The 25,482-nt window shown below is 43.0% G+C and overlaps 1 protein-coding gene across 1 annotated transcript in view; it reads right to left on the reverse strand.

Annotated features, from left to right (window-relative positions):
* Nucleotides 1–1,178: 1,178 nt before the first annotated feature.
* LOC121167261 (sorting nexin-4-like) overlaps nucleotides 1,179–25,482 on the reverse strand; it is a 57,231-nt gene continuing 32,927 nt past the window's right edge. The window contains exons 7-14 of the mRNA XM_040996687.1: nucleotides 21,622–21,694; nucleotides 16,900–16,961; nucleotides 15,074–15,139; nucleotides 12,318–12,407; nucleotides 10,470–10,569; nucleotides 7,357–7,502; nucleotides 5,818–5,932; nucleotides 1,179–2,323 (exon numbers count right to left, since the gene is read on the reverse strand). Of these exons, the coding sequence (XP_040852621.1) occupies nucleotides 2,276–2,323; nucleotides 5,818–5,932; nucleotides 7,357–7,502; nucleotides 10,470–10,569; nucleotides 12,318–12,407; nucleotides 15,074–15,139; nucleotides 16,900–16,961; nucleotides 21,622–21,694 (700 nt within the window). The 3' untranslated portion in view covers nucleotides 1,179–2,275. The remainder of the gene's footprint in view (nucleotides 2,324–5,817; nucleotides 5,933–7,356; nucleotides 7,503–10,469; nucleotides 10,570–12,317; nucleotides 12,408–15,073; nucleotides 15,140–16,899; nucleotides 16,962–21,621; nucleotides 21,695–25,482) is intronic.

Genomic DNA, 25,482 nt, shown 5'->3' on the forward strand with positions numbered 1-25,482 from the left:
GGCGAGGACCTTAGCCACCGCGCCAGGCTCCCCATGATCTTTTAAAATATCCTTCAAATGCATTGTTTTGAAAGTTTATGCGCAATGAGATAAACCTACCTTTTAATTCATTTTTTTCACAAATTTTTCTAAGTATCTTTTGCAACTTTGGAATTCCCACATTCACTGGTTAATGATTTTCTTAAAATATCAAAAAAATTATTGAATACTACTTATTTTCTTTATAATTATTCTGATTAGTACAAATATTTCCATTATAAAATTCCTTAAGAGTTTTCTTTAGAGGAATGATTCTGCTATAAAATTAGACAAGCCAATTCACCAAGGGATTTTGAGTTGAATATACTAATAACTAAGTTTATGCTTATATATTTCACAGAACAGAATTTTTCCCCCAGATTTATCTTTTCAAAAACATAGGGAGGTGAGGCTAGTGTTGGGGTGTAGTAAGTTAAGCTGCCTCCTGTGATGTCAGCATCCCATATGGGGGCCAATTCATGTCCTGGCTGTTGCACTTCCCATCCAGCTCCTTGCTAATGGCCCGGAATGCAGCAGAAGATGGCCAAAGTCTTTGGCCCCAGACCCTCGTGGGAGACCTGGAAGAAGCTCCTGGCTCCTGCCTTTAGCCTGGCCCAGTCCCGGCCATTGTGGCCATGCGGGGAGCGAACAGGCAGATGGATGATTTCTCTCATTCTTTCCTTCTCCCTATAATTCTTCCTATCAGAAAAATAAAAACAAATTAAACAACAACCACCACCACCACCACCACCATAGGAAGCTGATAGCTATAAAACAAAACACACAAAAAATACCCTGATACATTTCATACAGAGTAAAATGAGCCCGGGAGGAGGTGGCTTCTGTTTTTTAAAAGCCAAGCAGAAAGGTCTTCATTTCATTAGTCAAAAGGTGATACTAGTCAGTGGAATGAAATATGTACCTGTACAGATGATTTTGCTGCTTCTTGGTAAAAAAAAAAAAAAAAAAACTCCAATAGAAATTTCAATATCATGTTACTTCAACACCTTATTTAAAAAAAAAAAACACTTCAATATAGTAGACCAATTTATACAACTAAACACTTCAGACATACTATGACATGTGTTTTTTTCTTCATGGATCATCAGATATTAATATATGTGGATCGTCCTGTTACAATAATAAAAATCTTCTGAAAATCAGCATGATACCTCATTTATTGATTGTGTAAGTTTGGCAAACAGCACAAAAATCCAGCAACAGTTTAAACATGTAAAAAAGTCAAATGCTGAACAATACTGGGAATTTTCATTTTATCATTAGAAATAATGAGTACAGTTAGGATTCTGCAAAGCTGGGAAAATGAAGGTGCTTGGCTTCTGAACACATACCACGAGAACATACATAAAAAAAGAACAATATAATTTATCTTTTTCAAAAAATTACAGCCAAGCAATCGAAAAGAAGGATGTTGATAACAGACAAACACCGGCACGTGCGTCTACTCGTATGAGAAATGCTACATCTCGTACCCTGAAATGCCATGTGCAGAGCCCAGCAGAGCAAGGGGAGGCTCCTCGCCGGGGGGAAGAACGCCAGGGGAGCGGGATCCTTCCATCCAACACTCAGCCACAGCGCCCTGCATGGCAGCCTCGGTCCTAGCGACATACTCCACTGTGCAGCTGAGCCGTTCTCGGTTGGCAGCATCAGATCTCTGGCCAGTATCAAAATTCTGATAAACATAAACTGAAGGCAGGTGTTACAGGGGGCTTCAATGAACGTGGGCGAAAACCTTAGAATCCATACTAAGTTTCTACTGCTGAGCTTGTCAAATCAAACAGCTCAACTGTAAGGCAAGAGAAAATAACCCCCTACAACAGACAAGTATGTCTTACTGGGTAAATACAGGAATTCAACCTCAGGGAAAAAACATCTTACATGAACAAATCTAAAACAGTTGGTATTAAAACCGGCATGTGGAAATTAATCAACATGTTGACATTCAGTCATTGCTTCAGAAGCCCAACCAAACAAAAAAAATCTATTGGTATATATTATTAAATTTACTTTTTGGAATCAGCACCAGTCCCCAAAACTCAAATTAATAATATTTAATCTTCATTAAAATACACCCTTTTTGTGCTATATGAACACAAGTGCAATCAGGTTAAAGAAAGCTGAACTTATCCAACTTAATGTGTATTTTTTGTAGACTGGGTAGTAACTTAAATTTCTGTTATTTACTTGTGCTTCTGTTTTGGGGCACTTTGATTGAAGAGGAATTCATTTCACAGGATTACATCTTGCTAAAGCATTCCTTAGCATTGGTCCAAACTTGAATTCCCTAAAAATAAAAATAACTTTAAAATATGATTCTGGAAGCATTTTTCAAAACCATATTTGGCTCAGCAGCATGCTAAGTTTTGCTTTTGGTAACAATTAACAAGTCCAGTAAATACGACACCATTTGAGGAAACTGCTGACAGGAAGTGAATGTTTAATTCTGCATTTATCCTCAAGACAGAGGAAGAACTTCTACAAATATCAGAAAACTGAGTTTCCAAGGTTTGAATCATAAATGCACTTACTCATGTCACATACTCGTTATCACCTCTGTGCGAGCAAGTCATGTTTTCAGACGGTCTTTTCGGTACAGAATTTGAAACAGAAGTTGTTAGTACAACAAACACAAACGGAGTTACTAAACTGCTGCTCCAATAGAGATGAAAACTCATCCTGTACCAAAACCTTGAGTTCCTCTCAGCTGTGCAGCAGTCCACCGAGTGCCACCTGGAGGTAGGCCTGGTAAGCCTCAAAGAAGGTGGTGTGTCACAGCAACCCTTGAGCAGGTGGCAGAAACAAAGGTGTTTAATAAGCGGGTATGGATTCTCCAATAACTGCCCATTTCAAAGAAGGGAACTTTTTAAAAAAAATATGTGGTATTAAAGTGTATCAGTATTTATCAAGGCATCAAACAGAAAACAAAAACAAAAAACAATAACCAAGAAATCTTTTTGAGTTTTCTTTCTCCCTGATGGGATACAAAAAGCAAATAGATTAATGAAAAGCAAAACTCTTCAAAATGCCTTAGATGGGCTGGATCAAGTCGTATCTAATGGAATGCTCCCTATCACAGAGTGCGACGGCACACGCTGCTGCAGTATCGTGTCCGCGAGAGACCAGAGAAGCCCAAACAGCACCCTGGCAGTCACTGTGCTCCTGCTTTTGCTCAGGGAAAATATGTACAAGACTACTTTACTTTGTAGAAAAATGAAATCAAAAGGCAAACTACTGTAGTGCAAATGTTGGTTCAACTCATGCACAGGAGAGGTTTGCAAAGAGTTAAAGGAAAATGTGTATCACAGGAAAACTATGTACGCCTGGATTTCAAAATTCTTTTTGCAACAAAATAACCTGATCTTTTAATTCCATTTTCCACAGACTTTTGGAAGTCCCCTCATAGCCTGTAAATGATTATGTATACACACATACATCTAACCTTGGGGTGGGCATTTGGCAGTTTAAGCAGCTGCTTAGGACCCCAACATCCATGACTGAGTCCTGGTGGGAGTCCTGCCTTCTCCCCTTCCAATCCAGCTTCCTGATAATGTACACACTATGCGGCAAGAGGTGATGGCTTCAAGTGTGTGGACCCCTCCCATTCAAGAGAGAGGCCGGACTGAGTGTCCAGCTGCTGACCCAGCCCGGCCTAGCCTGGCTGCTGGGGATATCTGAGGTGTGAATCAATAGATGGAAGATCTCACTCCTTTTATAACTAATTATACAAAAATAAAGTTGCTTAGAATCACTGAGGTTTTTTTTTTTTTTTAAAGTTTTGGCCTATTTGGCTCAATGAAATAGACAATTGCTTCCAAAATGGCTGATGCTAAAGCAGAATGTACCAGTACTGTGGCAGAGAAGGTTAAGCCACCAACTGCAATGCCTGATTCCATATCAGAGAGCTGATGTGAGTCCTGGCTGCTCTGCTCCCAACCAGCTCTCTGCTAATGTGCCAGGAAGGCAGAACAAGATGTCCCAAACACCCCTAGCACACTCACGGGAGACTTGGACAGAATTACTGGCTTCTGGTTTGAGTCTGGTGCAACCCTGGCTGTTGTGGCCATCTGGGGAGTAAACCAGTGGATGGAGGATCTTTCTGTCTTTCCCACTCTTTCTGTCACTCCACCTTTCAAGTAAGCAAAATATACCTTTAAAAACAATTTTTTTCTGTGAAAAACAGACATGTTGACTTGTTAGTACTAGAATGTGATTATATTCAATCAAAGCTTTGGTTACATTCAGTTAACACTGTAACTGGCTAACCAAAGAAAGCATAGTAAATGTTAAAAGTTAACACACAAGTAAGATTCACCTTCTATTTGTGTAAAAACTGACGCTAATCTTGCCTTCTAGAACTTGACTTTTTAAGTTCCTAAAAACACACTGCAGATTTACAAATAAAAAAATTTATTTCACTAAGGCAAGAAAATAAAACATAATGAAATGTTATAGCACTATTCTTAGCAAATAAAGTGAACATAAACCCTGGGGAAATCCTTGTTTATTATGGTTGTTAGCATCGCACATGTGAGTAAATCCCTAAGTATTCCACAGAATGTCCAATAAACTAGGGTAATTTTTTTCAAAACTAGAGATTACATTTGTAGCACCATTAATCAGCCCACCATAAAAATGCTGGGGGAAAAGTCCTTTAAACCATTATATTAAAGGTATTGCATTTTACTAATGGAAAAGGAGAAAAGTGCAATAGGATATCACAAGGAGCTTAATAATCAAATTTTCATAAAACCAAACCAAACAAAAACAGTTCCAAAAATCTCTGAGAGCTGATCTTTCAGGGTTCCCGAGGTTAAAAGAGGCAAATTAGAAAGGACTGCAAATGCCAAGCACCCGGCAGCTGCAGTAAGCAGGAGTAAAAAGATGATGGCCAGAAAGACCACCCAGCTGCAACACGTACAACCACTGGCACGGGCAGATGTACCTGTCAGAGTTTGTCGTTCCTTTATGACCTTAAAGATTCACAGTCTGAATCAATTTCCAGTTGACTCAGGCCTAACTATGAATTTGACTAAGCTAAGAAAAGCCTTCTTAAGAGCAAGTAGATCCAGTGTTATAAAAACATCTTTGTGCTGTAGTGCTCATGCTGGTGATGCAAGTGAAATAATGGAGGAAGGGATGGCTCTTGTCCAAAACGTTACGACTTTTGGATAAATTACAGTGCTAGAGTTGCTGATGAATACAGTGTTGCTAAGATCTCCATAATATGAGAATTCACTGTACCCTAGGCCTGATGTAATGCATGTCCAACTGCCTGGCACATGACATGCTTGGCAGACATAAAGCACTGGTGAGCATGTTGGCAGACGTCAGGTTATGAAGCAGCTGCCATAAGAAACATCCTCTACTTTCTTCTTAAACAGCATTTTAGAAAGATCTCCTGACAGCCAAAACTTACTTTAACCAGGATAAACTTTCATGTTCACACCTTTCACTATGGATATTGGTTATAGGAAAGATCACTTTATTAACAAACCATATCCATAACCAGATTTTCCCAAAGTAATGTTTAAAGCATTTGCCATCAAGACTTAGAGGTCACCATTAGGAAGAGTACTTTCCCGTTCTAAGAATGGGGAATACACATTTGGAACTTTACATGAGCAACACTCAATAACTGACACCTTTGCCCACATTTCTTTTGAAATTAAGAAGGGCACCTGAGAAATATTTCAGAAGACAAGAATGAAAAACGAAGATTGTAGCCCAAAAAGGGAATGTGGAGGCATCTACAGGCCTCCTGAAGGCTCCCAGACCCACCTTTTTGCACATACTGATCTGCATGACTGCATAGCTTATGAGGGCTTCCTTCAAGTCACGGTTCTTCTGCTCCTTGAAGCGTTCAATATCAGCCCAGGCATTTTTTACAAATTCTCTGCAATAAAAGGTATTATCATTACTGTTGTGTAAATTAAATAAACAATATATTACACATAGAGCTAACTAGTTCTGATTTTTTTTTAAGATTTCTTTTTTATTTGAGAAGCAGACTTGACAGAGAGAGAGAGAGGAGAGACAGAGAGAGGTCTTCCCATCCCCTGGCCCATTCCTCAAACGGCAGCAATGGCCAGAGCGGGGCTGGTCTACAGATCTGGGTGTAGAAGACGGGAATGAGGAGCTTCTTTCCAGGTCTCCCACGAAGATACAAGGGCCCAAGGACTTGAACCATCCTCTGCTGCTTTCTTAGGTCATGAGCAGGGAGCCTGGAATCAAACTGACACCCACAGAGGATGGTGGCGCTGCAGGTGGCAGATTAGTCTTTGTGCCAGCATGTGAACTGGTTAACTGTCTTACAGAGGAAACAGCTATTGCTTGCATGAGTTATAATTTTTTATTTTCCTAAAAATTTTAATGAGGGAAAAAGTAGGGACTAGGCACTAGGCACGTAGTTGTCTGCATTTTAGCAATTTCCAGTTTGGCATGAGAATACCACCTTTGAGTTCCCTCCATCCAATGGGTAGAGATGACTGCAAACCATTTCACCAACTGAGCAGATGTGGCCCCTGAGTGTCTGGCCAGCGCTGGCCAGCTGGTGATGGCTCACACTCTGCACACAGCTGCTTTACATGACAACTAGAGTTTTAGGATCCTGTTAGGAATTTGTCTTTTTTATCTACTAGGGAAAATTTACTTCAATGTGTTTGGTGGCAGCAGTTTTAAAATGAATAAAAACCACCTCAAAACCAGTGACAGACTCATGGTCAGCCTTAGTCTACTTTGTTTCAGAGGAAAAGAATTGTAAAAATCAGTGATAGCAGATTTCTGAGGACAGCAATTTTAGAAATGATTCTGGAAAACATGCCTAACCCTATGCGAGGTAGGTATGGGCACAAAGACAAAGAAGATAAAGTCACTGAATGTGAAAGACTTCTCATGCAGCCAGGGCCGCAGCCCCAGTACAGGCCTGCCACACTCGAGGAGCGTGAGCCAAGTGCCACATTGGCTGGAGGGAACCCAAGAAGGCATCACCCTGTGGTAATGTGGGATCTGGGTAGAGGGTGCTCAGGCTTTGCTCAGCAGAGAAGAAGGGACGGAGGGGATGTGCATGGGGAAGAGACATCACAAACAGAGCAGGGAAATAGCACCATGCAGCCGACTGCTGCCTCTCTCCACGACAACTGCTTCTATAACATGAGTTTTGCTAACTCACGTTTCTTAGATGGGCAATCACTGCACTGTAGACAAACAGGCTGTATCCAGGGACACTAAGGAAACTGACCATTGTTATTAAAAATAGAATAATAATAACTTGCCACACAGTCTACAGTCTAACTTTGTTCAACATGTCAGCATCTTTACCTGCCTTCCAGATTTTTGGATTTCAGCTGCTGTTCTCCTTCCTGTATTTGTTCTTCTAGCACCTTTATTCTGGCTTCTCTCTGCTCCGGAGTTTCTTGTCCAAACAGCTTGGTAGTCATTCCCTTCAAAGAGAATGTTCTCACAGTCTAAAAGGAAACATGAATGGATAAACGGTGTGTGACTGCGTGTGTCACAACAGAGCAGCACGCAGCCTCAAAACGGAGGAAATCGTGATACACCCTTCACCTCTAACAGCCTGCGGAACTCTTACCAAGTGACATGTTATCACAAAAGCAAACACTGCCCTTGTGTGACTCCACTCACATCAGGCACTGCGTGTGGTCAAATGAGATGCAAAGCACGGTGGCCGCTGGTGACAGGGCGGCAAGGGCTTGTGGGGCAGCAGACGGGCGGCTAGGGCTTGCGGGGCAGCAGACGGGCGGCTAGGGCTTGCGGGGCAGCAGACGGGCGGATAGGGCTTGCGGGGCAGCAGACGGGCGGCTAGGGCTTGCGGGGCAGACACACAGCCTGCTTTGTAAGGTGAAGAGACTACTAGGGACTGGCTGTGCGAATGTGCTACAACTGCTGCTTTAAAAAGTTTGTGCAAAATGGTAAAGATAAATTTTGATGCAAAAAATTAAGATTTTTTTTTTATTTGAAAGATTCAGAAATATGGAAAGATAGACCACTGGTTCACTCCCTGAATCGTCACAGTAGCTGGTGCTAGACTGATTTAAAGCCAGGATCCAGGAGCTTCTGGGATCCTCACATGGAGGCAGGAACCCAAGGACTTGGCCATCTGCTGCTCCTGCTTTCTCAGGCCATTAGCAGGGAGCTGGCAGGGAAGTGGAGCAGCCAGGACAGACTTAAACTGGTGCTCATATTCTCTCCTCCTCTCTGTATATCTGACTTTGCAATAAAAACTAAAAAAATAATTCCTTAAAAAAAAAAATAGAATTGATGGCTGCCACATGGCGGCCGTGAGCTCCCTGGGCTTTCAGCAAAGCCTCACGCCTGGATCGCACACGGCAGATGGCGCGCGTGGGTGAGCTGCCACCCAGGCGGCCAGCACGTCATTTGGCACTAGGCTTCGCCTGCTGGCCGCCTGGCCAGGGAACTCTGGGAATTCTGTACTTTGTTTGCTGCTTAGATAGCTCCATTTTGAACCCTCAGTGCTTTGTGAACGTGAATCAATCCTAACGATCCCCAATGACAGTTAATCTTCCTCAGATGAACCTGTAATTAATACTGTCTCAAACCATGTGTTGTGAAAAATTGCAATACCTAATATACTGTCAAAACCTTGTGCTACTCAGAAATGGAGCGGGAGAGCAGGGAAGTCTTCCATTTCCTTTGAAGGTGTGAGGAAGACTTGTAGTGTAACCTATCAGGAGCATAGCAGGTAACCTATTGACAATAGACTCAAAACAGAATTAGACAATGGTAAAAACACAAAGACATACAGGGGGAATCAAAAGAGATCCTAGCAACCTATTAACAGGTGGTCACATGCACAGAGCAGGGGAGGCACCCAGAGTGGAGCAGGTGAACAGGAGGAGGCTCGTGTCCCAAACCGGGAGACTCCCAGATCCCCACCAAAGACTGTCAGTACGGGCACCAAGGACTGCAGCCCTCGGAGGCCGAGAACTCAAAGGACATCCCACCCCTCACCTTTTCTCTGGACCTACCACACGGGATGGAAGAAGCCCGAGCCCTTCATCGTGGGACCCAGGGTCATCGAAACAACAGACAGGAACCCTGAGTGGTCCTCAGAACCAGAAGAACAGTAAACCTCCTTCAGAATTGGGGAGAGGAGCTTTCTCTAGCCCTTGCTTGGTTCCAACTTTGGGTCCTCACCCTCTCTGCAATGACCATTGGGGTTGCTCCAGAGCCCCCCCTCCAAACACACACACAAGTTAGAATAGATAGGCAGAGAACAAAAAGGAAAGCCTGATCAGCATAAACTCATACACACTTCACTAGGGAGGACACGAAGATTAAGTACTCCTCAGCAAGGCATTGAGAATTTCTCTGCATACCCCTCCTAAACTGTTTCGCACCTCAATTGTTGAAATGTCATTGAAGTAGTCACAGGATGTGGTTAAGAACTTGCATTTAATCTTAATATATTGCTTACTCAATACTATGTCAATTAGTTCCACAAAATTGTATATTGTTGCTGATGTTATGTTGGGGCTTGTAACTGACCGGGATTTTACTTTGTTGGCTCTAACATTGGACCAGAGAGGGTCTCCCCAAGAAGCTGTTGAACTTATCTAGAAGATGAGATGCTGGACTCTATGCTAGGTATATGCTCGCAGGAAAGGAATCTCAACTGAACTTGAACTGTGGATACACAACAAGGTGGAGGAATCCACCATGGGGGGAAGAGTGGGGGAGGAGAGGGGGAAATTCCAGTACCTAAAAAGCTGTATCACATAATGCAATGTAATAAATTTAAAAAAAAAAATAGAATTTCTGAAACTGGGCCATATGGGTCTGGCGTGGCAACCTACTGGCTGAAGTCCTCATCTTGTGCCTCATGTGCCAGGACACCATGTGGGCACTGGTACATACCCCAGTTGTTTCACTTCCCTTTCAGTACCCTGCTTGTAGCCTGGGAAAGTACCAAAGGATGACCCAAAGCCTTGGGACTCTTCACCCATGTGGGAGACCCATAAGAAGCTCCTGGCTCCTGGCTTCAGACTGGTTCAGCTCCAGCATTTATGGTCACTTGGGAATAAAAGAGTATGGAAGATCTTTGTCTCTCCTTCTCTCCGTAAGACTTTCCAATAAAAATAAATTCATCCATTAACAAATTAAAAAAAAAAAACAAAATAAAAAAACTGGGCCACAGTTATCATACAGAACAATTCTGATAGAACCTCTTCGGGCTAAACACCAGCATCCCACGTGGGCGCCGATTCATGTCCCGGATGCTCCATTCCCCATCCGACTCCCTGCTTGTGGCCTGGGAAGGCAGTGAAAGATGGCTGTAGCCCTTGGGCTGCCTGCACCCATGCTGGAGACCTGGAAAAGCTCCTGGTCTTGGAGCTGATCCTACACACGGCTTGCTCCGAGCTCGTGCTAGAGATGGGAAGAGAAATACTCACCCCTGTTGCCAGTTCCTCACACTGCTGCTTCTTGGACGCTAGATCCTGAGCAGCCATCTCCAAGTCGTACTGCATGAGCTCGTGCTTCCTGCACACGGCCCTAGGGACACAAACAGTGCCACGGTTCAATGTCTCTTCCTTGTGCCCAGGTTTGAACATGTTAAGACCTTTCAAACACTAAAGAAATTTACAATATAAGCTGAAAAGCCCCTTACATAGATTTAAAACAGAGACATTTGTTTCTAGATACTTGCAACATAATTTATCAATAAACAGCATTATATAATAAACATAATTTTAATACAAAATGCTGCAAGCTCAAATAGCAACCAAGCATTCTGTAAAGGAATAATGCTGCAAAGTTTGTTTTAAATTTAGAAATATTCATTAGTTTTTATGATAAAAAACATCATCCAGGGACCAGCATGCAGCACAGTGGGTTAGCTAGCCACCTGTGATGCTTCCCATATGAGCGATGGTTCGAGTCCCGGTTGCTCTACTTCGATCCAGCTCCTGCTGAAGTGCCTGAGAAGGCAGGCAGAGGGCCCAAGTGCTTGGAACCCTGCCATCCTCATGACAGACCTAGACAAAGTTCCAGGGATCCTGGCTTTAGTTCAGCCCAGCTCTGGCCATTGTGGCCATTGAAGCAAATCGAAGACTTTTCTGTGTGTGTGTGTGTGTGTTAATTCTGCCTTTCAAATTAAAATATATTTAAGATTTATTTTATTTAATTTGAAAGGCAGAGTTACACAGTGAGAGGGAGAGACAGAGAGATCTTTTCCTCTGTTGGTGCATTCCCTTATAGCCACCAAGCCAGAACTGGGCTGGACTAAAGCCAGGAGCCAGAAGTTTCTTCCAGGTTCCACAGGATGAAGTGGCCCAAGCACATGGGCCATCTTCTGTTGCTTTCCAAGGGAGCTGTATTAAAAATGGAACAGTTAGGATCTGAACTGGTGCCAATATAAGATGTCAAATGCAGGCGGCAGCGTTACCCACTAGTCACAGCACTGGCCTCCAATTTTTTTAGATAATCCATGCTTACTGTTAAAGAGAATAACATTCTAATTAAAAATGCACAAAAGAAAGGCCTTGAAGGACCCTCTCCCCAGTCTCCATATCCACTCATCATCCACACAGCTGGCCAGTGCATGGTTTTCCAGCATTGAGCTGGCCATTCCAAAAACACACCTCAAATGTTTTCTACCTTCCCTCACTTAGCAACATAAACATTAGTCTTGGTGAAAGTCGCGGAGTGGCCCGTGATTCCAGCGCCAGCAGCCCCTGCCTTCTGCCTGGTGGAGTAAGATGACCTCGGTGGAGCACCTTCCCACTCAGAGCTCTCCAAGCGCTACAAGCAGACATTTCCGCTCCAGTTCCTGAACAGTCTAAGGAAAACTGCACTTCCATTTTCCTTCCTGAGTTGCCACAGCGCTTTTAAAACCGACAGGAAGACAGACCCAAAGCCACTTATCCCAGGAAAATGATTCTTTTAAAAATTTAGCCAGAAAAAAAATGCAGAGATTTTTTCTTCATCAGGAAGACTGTCTTTCAGAGATTTCTGCTTGTCCCTGCAGGAGCGATCGTTAATGGCACCACAAGGCCTAGTGACAGTGCTCAACATGTATTTTGCTTCTAATTTTTACACCAGTAAAAATGGAAAAACCAACATACAGACAGAGCTGATGAGTGAGACCAACACACATGTTTTAAAGGCAGGTTGTGCTCTCCAGTTTTACACCTCTCCCTCTGCAACACAGAAGGCGGCAGCCTCCAGCCTGTACTGCATGGGACAGAGGAAGAGTGTGGTGGGAGCCACACAACTAGCGCTGACAGTCTCATCACACTTACCGCAGAGCTTCTGCATAAAAAAGATATTCTTTCAGCTGATCCGCATAATGTTCCTCATCTTCCAAAATGTCATCGATAGAGGAGGCATATCTGTTTCAAAAGAACGCTGCTTAGATCAACACGGTAAACAAGTGCTTTCGTTACATCTAGGTGACAACGTATAGAAAGTGAGAATTAGCCTTTAGGGACATAGTAATTTGCGTTTAACATGATGTTTTACTAAACTATAACAAAATACTTCAGTCATCGATGACTTAGAAATAAAAAATAATACCCACTTGGTAGCCTAGCAGCTGCAGTCCTAACCTTACAAACGCTGAGATCCTATATGGATGCCAGTTTGTGTCCTGGCTGCTCTACTACCTTTCCAACTCCCTGCTTGTGGCCTGGGAAGGCAGTCAAGGACGGCCCAAAGCCTTGGGATCCTGCACCCGTGTGGGAGACCCGGAAGAAGCTCCTGGCTTCGGATTGGCTCAGCTCTGGCCATTTCAGCCACTTGGGGAGTGAACCAGAGGATGGAAGATCTTTCTCTCTGTATCTCCTCTTTCTGATAAAAATAAATCTTAAAAAAATAAAAAAAAGAAATAACAAAGGAAGAAATGACCTTTACTGGAAGCAGTTTAAGAAGTAATTGGGTAGGGGGAATCCAGTGCCTAAAAAACAGTGTCACATAATGCAATGTAATAAATTAAAAAATAATAATAATAAAAATAAAAAAAGTAACTGGACACTGCAGTATCTTCTATGCAAAGACTTATAAAATGCCATAGCAAGAATAAAGCTTGGCATAATTAATAGACACATGTCCCTGGTAGCAACTACGTTAATTCTCAAAAGCATCAGGTGAAAAAGTAGTGTCAATCAAGATTAAAGAAACCTCTAGAAGTCCTATTTGAAACTGACTGGCACCAGCCTTGTGATCCCGTCAGGATGCTGTGCTCACAGCCACGTCACTCCCACTCCTGCACTGGATCCTGTGTCTGGACAGAAATGCTAGCTCACAGCGCAGCACTTTCCCAATTCCTACATGCACAAATCTGTAAAGCTTTCCAGGGTGCTTCTTTATCACTTTGTAAAAAGATTGGTGGGCCCAGCAGAGTAGCTTAGTGGCTAAAGTCTTAGTCTTGCACAATCCGGGATCCCATATGGGCGCTGTTTCTAGTTCCGGCCGCTCCACTTCCCAACCAACTCCCTGTTTGTGGCCTGGGAAAGCAGTTGAGAACGGCCCAAAGCCTTGGGACCCTGCACCCGCCTGGGAGACCCGGAAGAAGCTCCTGGCTCCTGGCTTCAGACCAGCTCAGCTCCAGCTGTTGCAGCCGCTTGGGGAGTGAATCAACAGACAGAAGATCTCGCTCTCTCTCTCCCCTCCTCTCTGTATATCTGCCTTTCCAATAGAAAAAATAAATAAAATATATCTTACAAAAAGAATAAGAAGACTGGCTTGTTTGTTTGAAAGATGCAGTGACAGAGAATAGGAAAGATGGAGAGAGATCTTCCCTTCACTGGGCCAGCTGAAGTCAAGAGACAAAAACTCCATTCAGGTCTTCCAGGTGGGTGCCAGGGACTCACCTGAGCCACCATTTGCTGGACCCCAGGCACAGTAAGCAGGAAGCTGGATCAAATGTGCAGAATTGGGGACTAAAACCGCTGAACTGAGTGCACCACAATGCCACTTCCTGTCACTCCACCAATTTAGAACTTGAAATGTCATCAGAGTAATGGCTTGTGTGCTTGGATTGATTCACTTATTATAAATTCCATAACATGGGATGTGTGTGATGTACTGCTTTTGCACAGAAGAGGCATCCTCCCTTAAATCAATTCTGATTCCTTAGTGTAGAAATAAAAACATACTTTATGTTTTCAAGTATGTCTCCTCTAGAAGAGGAAACAAAGTTTACTGGTATTATAAAATTAAATGAGAAAAAAAGATTCATTTGAAAAGCAACCTATGGAGCTGGTGCTGTGGCACAGTGCGCTAAGCTGCTTCTTGTGACACCAGCATCCTGTATCACATACTGCCAGCTGGAGCTCTGGCTGCTCAGCTTCTGACCCGGATCCCCGCTCATGCATTGGGAAAGCAGGAGATGGCGTGAGTGCTTGTGCCCTTGCTACCCATGGAGAAGCTCCTGGCTGCGGTTTGGCACAACCCTGGCCACTGTGGCCATTCGAGGAGTAAAGCAGCGGATGCAAGCGCTCCTATACCTGACATGCTACCTTTTAAACAAACAAAACTCTTAGAAAGAAAAAATGCATACACAATTCTTAACTGCAAGATACACTGCATGTACTAGTAAACTTTATCAGAATGAGGAATTTCATCCATGTGGCAGGAAAAGAAGTCTCAGCTCACAGATCTGACTTCAGGAGAGCTCTCTTTGTTCTTGACCTTAGGAGAAAATACCCAAACTTCACCGTGAACGACAGTATGAGCTGCAAATTCTGGACTGAGGAAACTCCCTTTTGTTCCAGGTTTGATGGGGATTGCTACTGTCAAAGAGTACTGAGGTTTGTTACAAACATTTTTCTGCACGATTTTAAATGAACATGCAAGTTTTTGTCTTTATTCTGTTAATTTATGAATAAGGTGGATTTTTAAACAATAAACTAACCTTGCATTCCTGAGATAAAATTTATGTCAGATCTGTACCCAGAGCATAATGTGAATGCCAATAAACTTGCTAAGAACGAGAGATTGCTGAAGGCAGCCATGTGACTGTACATGGGGCTGTGGGCCACCTCCTTGCGGTACTCACACGTCCATGTGATGGCCGGCACTCTGCAGCCCGTCGCCCATCTCTTTTTCTATGGCACTCCACTCACTAGGACCAAAAACAGCAAGAATTAGATACGGAACATTATCAAATGGACTCACACACAATTCTTTTCCAGTTGTTCAATAATGGACAATATATATATTGGGATATATCTTCTGCAGTCCAAATAGACTGTTTTCCCCACTACACTCCCAACTTTAACCAGTAAATGTTAACTGAAAAAAACTTCTCAAATCGACATGTGCTGCTAAGTACAAGTAAGTTTCATAGAAGACAGCTCTGCTTTTGTGTAAGATTCTCAGGGTGTCTACTCAAATCAATCATGGAACTTTAAAAAATATGGAATGGCAGTCCTTCTCTTGATCCCTGGAGACAGAGCCAAGGCCTGTGCACTTTAAAATGTCCATGCATGTTTGCAGTGAGCACACCTAGTTATGTGTGACTGGGCTAACAGCTAACAGAACAGGGCAACAGTTCGGAACATTTGCTGTACAGAAAGCCTTCATGCGATGCTGCGGCCTGCTGAGTAAGACTACCAGAACCACAGATCATTTCACTGTCATTTCTGTGAAATGTTTTTTATAAGGAACTCTTTTTATGGAAGCTACACATTCTTATTAAAGTAAACTGGGGAAGTAAATCTATAATCCCAAATACCACGAGATGATATGTTTTGCTCTCTCTACATGATTTGCTCTTTTGAGTCTTTTTACTTGCTCATTTTCATGCAACTGAGGCCACATGGCATGGGCAGTTTCTGTTGTAAACATTTTTTTCAAATGACAACTCAGAATCGTTCTCTAGCCTTACACTGTGTTCAATAAGCATTTTCAACAAACTGTAAAAGAAAAAAGCCATGGAACTCTTAAACAGGCAAGACTCCCTCCAATAATTTCCTTTCCTCAAAAATGTTTACTCAACGAGCAGCAGTTAAGTTGCTGTTATTCACAAAATGGCTTTTTAACATTCCCGACTCTAGCTCCAAGACCTCATTTCTATGCCTATAAGGCGATTCTGCTTTTATGTGCCTCTCATGCTTCAAATAAAACAAATCCAAAGCCCAATTCCTTGTATGAAAAATGAAATTGAGAGCTCTTGATAAGAACTCAAACGGTCACAGTTAATATAACCATAGGTCCTCCTAAAGGACTCGCACAGTGGCCAGCTTATGCCATGTGTCTGTCTAGTGCAGGCCCCACAGGTACTACATCATCTGCTGTTCAAGCATATTATTTACCATCTCAAGCTAACCAAGACCAGATGCAATTCCTTGATTCCTACGTAAGTCTAACAATGAGTGCAAGGAAGGGGGATTTGAGCATCTTTATTCCAGCTGAATAGTTTAATGACTCACGAATGCTTAGCAAATATAGTTTGTCAACTAAGTCAGTAAATGAATTATTAATTGTGAGGCAGCAAACACGGGCGGGATCTATGTACAGCCTCAGAACTGTGGCCAAAAGATGTAAGACCTCTGTCTCTTTCCCATCTCTCTGAATTCTGCCTTCTATACGAATTAATAAACTTAAAGAAAAAAAGGTGTTCAGGGTTCTGGTACTGTGGTGCAGCAGCTTAAACCTCCATCTGCAGCACTGGCATCTCATATGATGCTGGTTCAAGTTCTGGCTGCTCTACTGCCCATCTAGCTCCACACTCACCGATGGACCAGGATGAAGTCTTTGGCTCCTGGCTTTGTGGCCATTTGGGGAGTGAGCCAACAGATGGAAGGTCTTTTCAGTCTCTGTAACCTGCCTTTCAAATAAATAAATCTTTATTTTTTTAAAAAAGAAGTGGTCAGTGCTTACCTGAAAACTCGCCCATAATTCCCATGCACTTTATATACACCATAAAGTCGATCTGCTACTCTCTGAAATAAACAATAAAAATTGCTATCAGGTCAAATTATATGCCAATTAAATTTTTAAGAAAATTATGTTACTAGAATCAGCAAAACAAAAACAAAAACAAAAATCCATGCTTAATAAATGCGAAAAAGAAAAAAAAAATACCCCCAGAAAAGTTACAGAAAAAGCAAGTTCCATTTTTCCATATTTATATCAAATACTAACAAATTTCTTTTTACACAGTTTTTAATTATTGTTTTGAGGTTTCCTACAGCCGAGAACAGTAATATTTCTTCTCAGTAGTTTACTGTTATCCTTAATAAACACCGCTTTAAACAGTCAAATAAAATTTCACTGGGTTGTTATAAAATCCACAAACACTCCTCACTGGGTATTTAGTTACTCTGATGAAGTGACTGCATCTAAATATATCATCAGGTGATAAGAGAGAAGATGCAGCTAAGAAAAGCTATGAACTACAGAGCAAAAGTCTCATTTCTAGAGAAAAGGAAAGGCCCAAATGGCAGAAGGGTAAAACACAAATGATTAAAACCTAAAATCAGACTGATTCAAGGTTTGTAATTCAGAACCCTGGTGTCAGAGCTGGCACTGTGGTGAAGCAGGCATCCCACAGCCAAGTGCCAGCTCAAGCTCTAGCTGTTATGCTTCTGACCCGGCTCCCTGCCTCGCTGCCAATGCTCCTGGGAAAGCAGCAGGAGACGGCCTAATTCCCTGGACTCCTGCAACGCACGAACAAGATGAGGCCCAAACCTGGCTGCTGTAGCCACTGAAGAGAGTACACAAAACACCTGTATGTGTGTCACTCTGACTTTAAAATAAAGAAAGATTTAAAGAAAAAAAAAAAAAGGAAAAAAGAATCCAGGTGACAGGGAAAGGTGACTGTATAGAATTCTGATATAGAATTTCATTTCTTTTGAGAGGTCCTTCTATTTCAAAACTGATCATCAGGCAACCATTTTGGGAGGACACTGGACACACCCCCTGACACCAGAGGGAATCTGACAGCAGTTCTCTTTCTTCTGGAACTGAGAATGCACTCTCTCCTCACTACAACCCAAGCTAGTCAAGGAAGAGAGGGACAAAGTTGTATGACATGCCACTAAAAAGTTATTTTAAAAATCTGGATATGCATTTTTCCCCTTGATTCTTCTGAGTGAGATTATAAGATTTGAGACTCCTGGTACTATTTGCCACAACAGACTACAAGGGAGCTGGGACACCTCACTATTTCCCCAACACTGGATATCCTTTACAGGTGACCACAAGTAAAAGGCTAACCATCGTCTCAGAGTCATGCTCACGTTTACAATGTCAGCAAGGTTAAACACTTGCTTCCTCCCTTCACTCTTGGTATCCTCTAGAGGCGGCACAGGGTAGCAAGAAGTAAGGAACGTGAACTCAGACAAATATGAGTTCAAATTTCCACCTCCTTCTTAGGTTACAATTTGGTTTTGGAGAATTCACCATGCTACCCCAAGCCTTGGTATTGCATCTTTCTTTTGGAGATGTGGGAATGATCTTCCTCACAGGACTTTGTGAAGACTGGATGCCTGCAAGGTTCCTGGCCACCAGCAGGGGGCGGCTCAGGGACTATCAGATCCTCTTCCTCATCTCCCTATATGAATCCACACTCCTTGTCAACCTGTCATGTTTAAGAGAGTTAAGAAATAGAATTCAGGGGCAGGTCCTGTGGCATGGCACATAAAGCTGCCGCCTGTGGCAATGGCATGTCATATGCAGGCAGTCTGAGTCCTGGCTGCTCCATTTCTAACCCAGCTCCAGGCTAATGCACCTGGGAAAGGCAGCCGAAGACGGCCCAAGTGCTTGCGCCCTGCACGCACATGTGAGACCTGGATGAAGCTCGGGCTTCAGGTGGGCCCAGCTCCAACTGTCGCTATTATTTGGGGGAGTGAACCACAGGGTGATTCACTGTAACTCTGCCTCTTAAATAAACAAATGAAAGAAGGAAGGGAGGGAGGAAACAAGCAAGCAAGAAAACAAGAAAGAAAAGGAATCCAGAATCACTTGTCATGTTTAAGATCTGGCTCCACACCCATGTATTAAATGAGTCATTGGCCTCTGGTTTCCTACCCTGAAAACAGGGGCTGCTACGGAAATCAGGTGAGAAAATACTTCCAGCTGCCAGGCAGATTTCCATCAGAGAACACCCTGAACAATCGCCAGCTCTGCTTGAAGGACCTGACAAGTGGCAGAGACAGGTTTTAAACTCACCTCTTCCTCCTCTAAGGCCATCTGCCTTTTCTGACTGCTGTTTTTCCTTTTGATTGTTACCTTCACTTACTACACACCCAACTCTAACTCATCTGTAATTTTCTCTCGTCTTTTTTGTTTTGTTTTCCTAGCATCAAAGGAATTATCTTGGACAGAAAAGATAAACACTTGACTGTTTCCGCATGATCTGTTAACAAAATGTCATTTGCCTCAAACACTTGCAATCTTCTCTTGACTGTGTGACATTCTGAAATGAAAGGCCTTCCTGGGGTATAGTTTTGCCACTGTGTGCTGTCAGCAGGGGACTTTCACCTTTCAATTATACTTCATATCACTTCATTGTTACTATCTAAATGGCCTTCTCCTTATTTGAAAAGACCGAGTTTTAGGAGACAGTGCAGTAGCACAGCACGCTAATCCTCCATCTTATGGCACCAGTATCTCTTACGAGCTGTGATTCATGTCCTGACTGTCCTGACTGCTCCACTTCTGATCTAGTTCTCTGCTTGTGGCCTGGGAAAGCAGTGAAGGATGACTCAAGTCCTTGGGACCCTGCACCCACACGGGAGACCCAGAAGAGGCTCCTGGCTCCCAACTGGTTCAGCTCCAACCATTGTGGCCATTTAGGGAGTGAAATAGCAGATAGAAGACCAGTAATGTCGCTCTTCCGCACCCCTCCACCCTGTTGCTGCTTGATCGGCAAGGTGCTGACGGAGGGAAAGCAGGTGGAGGGGGTGGGAGGAAACCAGGGATTTGGCAGTAAGAAAATCAAGTGTCTACATCTGTGGAAGTCACCACCATGATTGGAGATAAGTAATGGCTGAGTGCATAAACAACATCAGACAGTACTGCTACCAAGACAACAGTAATACAAGATGCCAGAAGATTACATTAGCATTTCTAAAATGTTTCTTTTGAGAGGCAAGAAGAGAGAGATCTCGTCCACTTATTCAGTAAGACTGAAGGTGGGAAATGGGAACTGAGCCCAGGGCTCCCCTGTGTAAGGGAGGGCTCTAACCACCTAAGCCATCACTGCTGCCTCCCAGTGCCTGCCACGGCAGGAAGTGACTCAGCAGCCCGGGCCAAGGACGAACCCCAAGCACTGATACAGAATGAGGGCTTCTTAGCTGCGCTGAAGTGGTCTTTGCTATGTGACACTTCCAGAAAGATTTCACTAAGAAAGGGCTTGAGCTGAGATCTGAATAGAGAGAGAGACCAGGTCTGAGAAAGCAGTGAGGGTTGGGAGGGATGGGACAAGCATGGGAAGTGTATCCCCTAAAACCGTCCCACCCTCTACCCCTCATTGACTCTTTCATTAAGGAAAATGCCAGACCAATTCTCTCTTTTGCTATTTTGAAAACCAAGAAAACACATCACACATCAAAATTCACGTTCTGGAGCTGAGATAAAGCTAAAATTTGTTATCATAAAAAACTAGTTTAAAAACAAAAAAGGGAAAAAATTATTATACCAAAAACCTCAGCATATAGCCATAGATTTCTGGCTTGTAATCATAAAACTTATATTAAAGCAAATACCAGATCATATACTTCATTTCAGGAGGATTCCAGTATTAAAAGTCACCCCAGACCTGGCAGCACAGTTTGTTTCAAAGTCGGTTTGCAGGCAAGTTTTAAAGTTCCCCAGGAGCAGAAGAACCAGGTGATTTGACTTTGAAATATGTGACTAAGGTGTCATACATGTACATTTGCATGGATAGTGTGCTATTTAAATATATGTATACAGTATAAAATGGCTAATCAGGTAATTACAATAATTAGCATTTCCAGATCCTTTTCTTTCTTCTTTTTTTTAAACATTTATCTATTTTTATTGGAAAGGCAGATTTACAGGAGAGAAGGGGAGACAGAAAAACATTTCGTCCGCTGGCTCACTCCCCAAGTGGCTGCGATGGCTGGAGCTGAGCCAATCTGAAGCCAGGAGCCAGGAGCTTCCTCTGGGTCTCCCATGCAGGGGCAGGGTCCCAAGGCTTTGGGCCGTCCTCGACTGCTTTCCCAGACCACAAGCAGGGAGCTGGATGGGAAGTGGGGCAGCTGGAACATAAATCCCTGCCCACGTAGAACCCCAGTGCATGTAAGGCCACTAAGCCATCATGCTGGACCCTCTAGTTCCTTTTCTTAATGTTTGTACCTGTAAGTTCTTATTTTCCAGTTCTTCATATAAATTATTGTAAATTATGGTCAGGCCACTCTGCTTCAAATAGCATGAACTACATCACTATGAACTGCAGTCACCCAACACTCAAACCTCTATAACTGTTCTGGATCACCTTCCTCTAACAATACAGTATGAATAATCGAATATTAAAATTTTGAATGTAAAACCAGGTATTCATCACAAATACCAACCATTACTTAAAAATATCATGATCACATGAGAGGTGTCACAACGCTCTTGGGCACCACTTACAGCTCTGACTCGGAGCACATGTGAAATGACAGACTGCAGCTCGTCACTGTAGTGCTTTAGTTCAGTAAATCTCCTAGAACAGAAAAACAAACATTTTTCTCATGAAAGCAAGCAGTTAAGAGCAGAAAGATAAAACCGAGTTCCTGAGAATAAAGTGATTTCATTTAATCACATGCTGTGACCTAGAACACTTACATACCAGTCTAAAGTAAAAAAAAAAAAGTCTAAAATAAAATGATTCTCTCTTTTGCAAACCAAGGAAAGATGTCAAAATTTCAAAATTTACATCCTGGGACTGAGATAAAGCTAGAATATGTTAATATGAAAAGCTACTTTGAAAACAAAAAAGGAGGAAAAAAATTATTGTACGAAAAATCTTACATTGTAGCCATAAATTCCTGGCTTCTGAGTAATACTGTTCGGTAACTTTTGTTTCCCTAATCCACAGTGCCCCTTTCCTTAGAACTCTGAAACTTACAAGCCATCCATCACCTGTCACCTTCCAAACAAGAATTCAAGCAGAAACCTTCAGCTGAGAACCAATCTTCACCACCTCCTGCCAATCAGCTCATACACGTCCTCCTGCCTACATCATTGGGAGTCTATGCCTGCTATACTCCATATTTTTATTCACTAATTTTCCCTCTCATTATGAGCTTCTTCTCATTAGTACAAAAAATAACCCATCCACTTCCTTGACAATATACCTAACTTTAAAACCAAGCATTAACACCCACTAATAATGACTTCTCTTCCCTTCCCATTCACTGACTGGCATACTAGAATCCAGCATCTGCCAACAGCACTAGAGTAGAGGAGTATTTCTGACAAGTTACCAAGTATTTTCACCTCATTAATATGTAATGCTCTATTTCAGCCCTCCTCTGACTTAACGCTCTTGATGGTGTGACAGCTGACATGCTTCCTCCACCCCAGCCATTTGTTCTCTTAACATGATTGTCTTCTCATCACTTCTGGAGGACTGGTTCTCACTTCTTTCATCCATGTCTTACACTGCTAACTTCAGTGTTGGAAAGAAGCTGTGTGAACTACTGTGGGTCTCTGAGTAGGAGAGAATGCAAATAACCACAAGGACGCAGAGAGACACCCCCTTCCAGGGACACAGCAGTGGGAACTTACAACCTGCTTACCCACAGGCCTAGAACAACTGTACTCCTCTGGTCTCATCATTGAAAGCATCCTGAAAGTGTTGACATTCTTCAAGCTCAACAATTAGATTCTCACCCGCCTGCAAATACATTCCTTATGTGGCTGTCATTCATAACACTTAACACTTAGGATGTACATGTTGCAGAATTTCAAGTTTCTACTTTTGGCCCAAATCCCTCTTCCATAGTTCAAACCTATATAGAGAAGTGATTAACAGTGATTATACTTGCTGACATATCCAGGGCTTAATGTGTCATGCTCGATCCACTCCCCCTCCTCATCTAAATTGTGCTAATGGGCTCCTTAGTAGGCTAAATAATGAAGCTTCAGCGTCATCTCGTTTCTTACCCCACTCCGGCACCCCTACATTCCACTAACCACCCAGCTGGCCAATTCCACCTCTGGAACATTGCCTAGATGCACTCACTTGCCTTGGTGTGCAGCCAACAACCTGGATGCAGATAAGCATCATTACCTTTCACCTGCTAGTTCACTCAGCCCCAGGTCACTCTAACTTGCTGCCCTCTTGGCTCAGACGACCTCCCAAAAGCTCAAAGCTGCACTGCTCCCCTGCTTTTAGTCAGATTTCTTCATGAAACACAGGTTAATCACTGATCCTGCGAAAGAGTCCAGACCCCTTAACATGGCTTACAGAACTCTTCACAGACCATACAGATGTAGTAACTGTCATTCATCTAAACAAAGAGGCGGCTGGCAAAGCTGAGGGCATCTGATCATGATAAAATACTTTATGTTCAACATTCTTACTCCACTCTAGGCAGTATTCTTCAGCTAAAAAAAAAAATAATCCAAGGAGCAAGATTGGCACGTCATTTGATGGAGGGCAAAGCCATGTCTGCTCTTCCTTTTTACATCTCAGGTGGAAAACAGAATGTGCTCTTAGTGGTTTTTTTTTTTTTTTTTTTTTTTTTTTGCATTTCTGGTATAAAACTCTCAAAGGGGGCCGGCACTGTAGGATGGTGTGTAAAGCCGCTGCTCACGGTGCTGTCATCCCATATTGTCACCGATTCATGTCTCAGCGGCTCTACTTCCAATGCAGCTCCCTGTTAATGTGCCTGGGAGGGCAGCAGAAGATGTCCTGAGTGCTTGAGTTCCAGTACTCACGTCAGAGACCTAGAAGCAGCTCCTAGCGCAGGGCTTCAGACAAGCCCAATTCCAACCACTGCAGCCATTTGGGGAGTGAACCAATAGATGGAAGATCTCTTTGCTTTTCTCTCTCCCTCCATCTGTAACTCTGCCTTTAAAATAAACAAATCTTAAAAAATAAAATGGCCAACTCTGAAGGGATATGAAACTAAGAAGTTAATGTGAGAAGGAGTAAGAACAGACTGTGGACTCTTAAGTATCTATTGATTCATATACATCCTTTAACTACAGCCAATTAGAATTGAGTTGAAATAATTTTCAGCAGAACCTAAGATTTTGGGGCTGGCACCATGCTGTAGCAAATTAATCCTCTACCTGCAATATCACAGCATCCAATATGGGTTTTAGTTTTGAATCCTGGCTGCTCCACTTTTTTTTAAGATTTATTTATTTTTTGGCCTGGCACGATAGTGTAGCATAGCGGCTAAAGTCCTCGCCTTGCACATGCCAGGATCCCATATGGGCACCAGTTCTAATCCTGGAAGCTGTGCTTCCCATCCAGCTCCTGCTTGTGGCCTGGGAAAGCAGTCGAGGACGGCCCAAAGCTTTGGGACCCTGCACCCACGTGGGAGACCTGGAAGAGGTTTCTGGCTTCGAACTGGCTCAGCTCCCACCATTGTGGCCGCTTGTGAATCAGACGGAAGAGCTTCCTCTCTGTTTCTCTCTCTGTATAAACCTGCCTTTCCAATAAAAATAAATAAATTAAAAACTTTATTTATTTTTATTGGAAAGTAAAATATACAGAGAGGAGAGATAGAAACTGCTCCACTTTCGAATCAGCTCCCAGCTAATGCGCCTGGGAAGGCTGTGGAAGACTGACTCAGTGTTTGAGCCTCTCACCCACATGGGAGACCCAGAATAAGTTCCTGGGTTCAGACTGGCTCAGCTCATTACTGCATCCATTTGGGGAGAAAACAAGCAAATGGAAGATTTCTCTCTATCCCCAGCAGATAGGTTTCAGTCTCTCTGTAATTCTGCTACCATTAAAATAAATTTTTTAAAGGTTATTTTTAACAAAAAAGAAATTAAGGTTTGAATTCAAGTGTTGGGCCCAGTGCAGTGGCCTAGCGGCAAAGGTCCTCACCTTGAATGCCCCAGGATCCCATATGGGCGCCAGCGGGTTCTAATCCTGGCGACCTGCTTCCCATCCAGCTCCCTGCTTGTGGTCTGGGAAAGCAGTCGAGGACGGCCCAAAGCCTTGGGACCCTGCACCCACATGGGAGACCTGAAGGAAGCTCCTGGATCCTGGCTTTGGAATGGCTCAGCTCCAGCCGGTGTGATCACTTAGGAAGTGAATCATTGGATAGAGGATCTTCCTCTCTGTCTCTCCTACTCTCTGTATATCTGACTTTGCAATAAAAATAAATAGATCTTTTTTTAAAAAAATGAATTTCAGTGTCAGGAGCCAGACAGTTCCTTCAATCCTATCTCCCCTGATCAGAGCTTCCTCTGCTGGGGCTCAGGGAGAAGAAATTCTCTAAGGTCACGGAGCATCTCCAGACTTGATCAGATTTCCTAAGTACC

This window comes from Ochotona curzoniae, unplaced genomic scaffold (genome assembly GCF_017591425.1).
Source record: "Ochotona curzoniae isolate NIBS_2020 unplaced genomic scaffold, NIBS_Ocur_1.0 patch356, whole genome shotgun sequence".
Taxonomy (NCBI): Eukaryota; Metazoa; Chordata; class Mammalia; order Lagomorpha; family Ochotonidae; genus Ochotona; species Ochotona curzoniae.